The sequence below is a fragment of the Nyctereutes procyonoides genome, unplaced genomic scaffold, assembly GCF_905146905.1.
Source record: "Nyctereutes procyonoides isolate TBG_1078 unplaced genomic scaffold, NYPRO_anot_genome, whole genome shotgun sequence".
In the NCBI taxonomy this organism is placed as follows: domain Eukaryota; kingdom Metazoa; phylum Chordata; class Mammalia; order Carnivora; family Canidae; genus Nyctereutes; species Nyctereutes procyonoides.
The window spans coordinates 86,914,594-86,917,826 of record NW_026575125.1 but is presented as its reverse complement, the minus strand read 5'-3'; the positions used below and the strand labels follow the sequence as shown (position 1 = coordinate 86,917,826).

Genomic DNA, 3,233 nt, shown 5'->3' with positions numbered 1-3,233 from the left:
TCCCACGTCGGGCTCCCGGTGCATGGAGCCTGCTTCTCCCTCTGCCTATGTCTCTGCCTCTCTCTCTCTCTCTCTCTCTCTCTCTCTCTCTGTGTGTGTGTGTGTGTGTGTGTGACTATCATAAATTTAAAAAAAAAAACAGGTAAAAGAAACCAAATACTGCATTATACTGAATACTAAGCTAAGTAACCATAATTAATCTTACAAAGTCTCTAATATCATAATCACTTGCTTTAGAGTAACTGTATATAAGCCTCATTTTTTTAAATTAAATGCCTATTCAACAAAACTAATTGGAACAAATACATTTATGCAAATTTACATCCTAGAATAATAAACAGGACACATTAGTCAAGGATGAATTATGAAAGTTCTATTCTTTTTCGTCATCTGAGTGATCAGGTGGCAAAGGACGTGCTTTTCTTTTTGCTTTTCCTAAGCCACTACTTCCTGCCTCTTCAGGAATCCGATTTTCTTTTTCAGAATCTTTAGGAGACAGCCTGAAGAATTCTCCAATTCCTTTTTGCCACTTGGGAGTTGGGCGTACACAAACCGGATTCCCTCCTGCATACTTATTTTCAACTTTCCTCGATGAAAGCGATGTGGAGTTAGTGGCAGAAGTAGAGGAACCAAGTACCTTCCTGGGGGCTCGCGAAGCCACCACTTTTCTGTAGGTGCCTGGGACACTGTCCGCTTTTGTCCGCACCATGTTCAAACGCGAGATGAGAGCAATCAACCGACTTTCCAACCGAGGGTGTTTAACTGCACAAGGACCCTTAAAGATCTATTTAATTGGTAATTTGGAATAGCTACCACCCAACATCTATTAAAAGCTGAGTGAAGAAAACCATATTTATTAAAGTTTATATGTATTTTTGTAAAGATATTGGGCTTTCTGGTTTTTTTTGTTTGTTTGTTTGTTTTTCATTTCTCAATCATCCTTTAAGAGTAGATTAAACAGATAGCTCTCCCTGGTCTTTCAATCAGGAATAGTGGCATTTTTTCAGGAAACAGCTTTTGTTCATTTCTTTTATTTCAAGTAGGTGATAGTGAACACTGGACCAAATATCTCAAAGGCTTTCAATCCTGACTATGCATTAGAAATACCTAGGAAGGGGCACCTGGGTGGTTCAGTGGTTGAGCATCTGCCTTTGGCTCAGGTCGTGATCCCAGGGTCCTAGGATTGAGTCCCACATCAGGCTCCCCTGCTTCTCCCTCTGCCTATGTCTGTGTCTCTCATGAATAAATAAATGAAATCTTAAAAAAAAAAGAAATATCTGAGAAGATGTTTTAAAATACTGATATTTGGACTCAATCCACCCCCCCACCCCCCACCCCCCACCCCCGATTTTTTATATATTCTGCCTCACTTGGGCCTGGGAATCAACATTTTAGTTCTTCCCAGATGATTGTAATACACAGCCAGAGTTGAGAAACATCGATGCAGCTGATCTAGTTTAGACTTTCCTTCTCCGAAAAAATGTTTAGAAAACTTAAAGTCAAAACTGAGGTCCACTCATAGCCAGTGAGGACTCTGAGGTATGCATTTTTATTAAACTCATTCCTGGTTCTGTTTTATGTCTCACCCTTGTTTTCCCTTTTAGTTTCTCACCTACACACTAGAGTTTTTTTAACGTCTCAACATTCTGTTTTAATGTAAACCATATATTTCAGAATATGTTAATGTTTACAATCAAGATACTGTACTGAAAATTATGTTAGCAAGTTATTTTTTATTGTGGTATAACTGACATACAATACTATATTAGTTTCAGGTGTACAGCATAGTGACTCAACATTTGTATACATTGTGATGACTGCAATAAGTCTCATTGCTGTCTGTTGCCATAAAATGTTAATATAATAATATTATTAACTGTATTCCGATGCTGTATGTTATATTCCTATGACTTATTTATTTCATAACTAGAAGTCTGTACTTTTTTATCCCTTTTACCAATCTCATACCTCCAACTCCCTTCCCCTCTGGCAACCACCAATCTGTTCTCTGTATTTACAAGTTTGGGTTTTGTTTTGTTTTGCCTGATTGTTTTGTTTTTTTAGATTACACATATAAGTGAAATCATTTGCTATTTGTCTTTGTCTGACTTATTTCACTTAGCATATCCTCAAGGTCCATCCATGTTGTTGCAAATAGTAAGATTTCATTATTTTTATGGCTAGAAAATATTCCATTGTATATATATATTCCATTTTTTATTCCAATTATATATATATTGCAATTATATATATATCATAATATATATAATTGGAATATATATAATTGCAACAATTTATAATATATATATATTATCCCATATCTTCTTTTTCCATTTATACATCAATGAAAATGTAGATGTTTCCATACCTTGGCTATTGTAAATAATGCTGCAATGAACATAGGAGTGCATATGCTTTTTCAAGTTAATGTTTTTGTTTTCTTCAGATAGATATCCAGTAGTGGAATTGCAAGTTCTATTTTTTAATTTTTTTAGGAAACTCCAGACAGTTTTCCATAGTGAATGCACCAATATACATTCCCATCTACAGTTAAAAAGGTTCCCATTTCTCTATATCCTTGATAACACTTTTTATTTCTTGTCTTTTTGATAGCCATTCTGGCTGGTGTGCCGTAATATTTCATTGTGGTTTCATTTGCATTTTCCTGAATTTTAGTGATGTTGAGCATCTTTTCATGTGTCTGTTAGCCATCTTCTTTGGAAAAATGTCTATTCAGATCTTCTGCCCATTTCTTAATTGGATTGTTAGGGGGGTTGTTTGTTCTTGAAATATCTCCTCCTATTTGTTTGTTGACGATTTCCTTCACTGTGCAGGTTTTTAGTTTGATGTAGTTCTGTGTGTTTATTTTTGCTTTTGTTTTCCTTGACTTGGAGTCAGATCCAAAAAAAACAACCAAAACAACATCAATAAGACCTATATCAATGAATTTACTACCTATTGTCTCTCCTAGTTTTATGATTTTAAGTCTTACATTCAAGTCTTTAATCCATTTTGAGTTCATTTTTGTATATGGTGGAGAATAATGGTCTAGTTTCATTTTTTTGTGTGCAACTGTCCAGTTTTCCCAATACCATTTGCTGAAGAGACCATCCTTTTCCTGTTGTATATTCCTGCCTCTTTTGTCATAAAATAATTGACCATGTATGCATAGGTTTATTTCTGAGCTATTGACTCTGTTCTATTAATCTATGTGTTTGTTTTTACGCCAATAC

The 3,233-nt window shown here is 35.1% G+C and overlaps 1 protein-coding gene across 1 annotated transcript; it reads right to left on the bottom strand.

The window, feature by feature from the left end:
- Positions 1-351: 351 nt before the first annotated feature.
- On the bottom strand, positions 352-770 carry LOC129518548 (PCNA-associated factor). Its single transcript, XM_055338701.1, has one exon. It carries the CDS (start codon positions 707-709, stop codon positions 374-376), a length of 336 nt encoding a protein of 111 aa, XP_055194676.1. The 5' UTR covers positions 710-770; the 3' UTR covers positions 352-373.
- Positions 771-3,233: the final 2,463 nt, after the last annotated feature.

Coding starts and splice junctions, on each gene's coding strand:
- LOC129518548 (XM_055338701.1), bottom strand. CDS start 709: ATGGTGCGGACAAAAGCGGACAGTGTCCCAGGCACCTACAGAAAAGTG.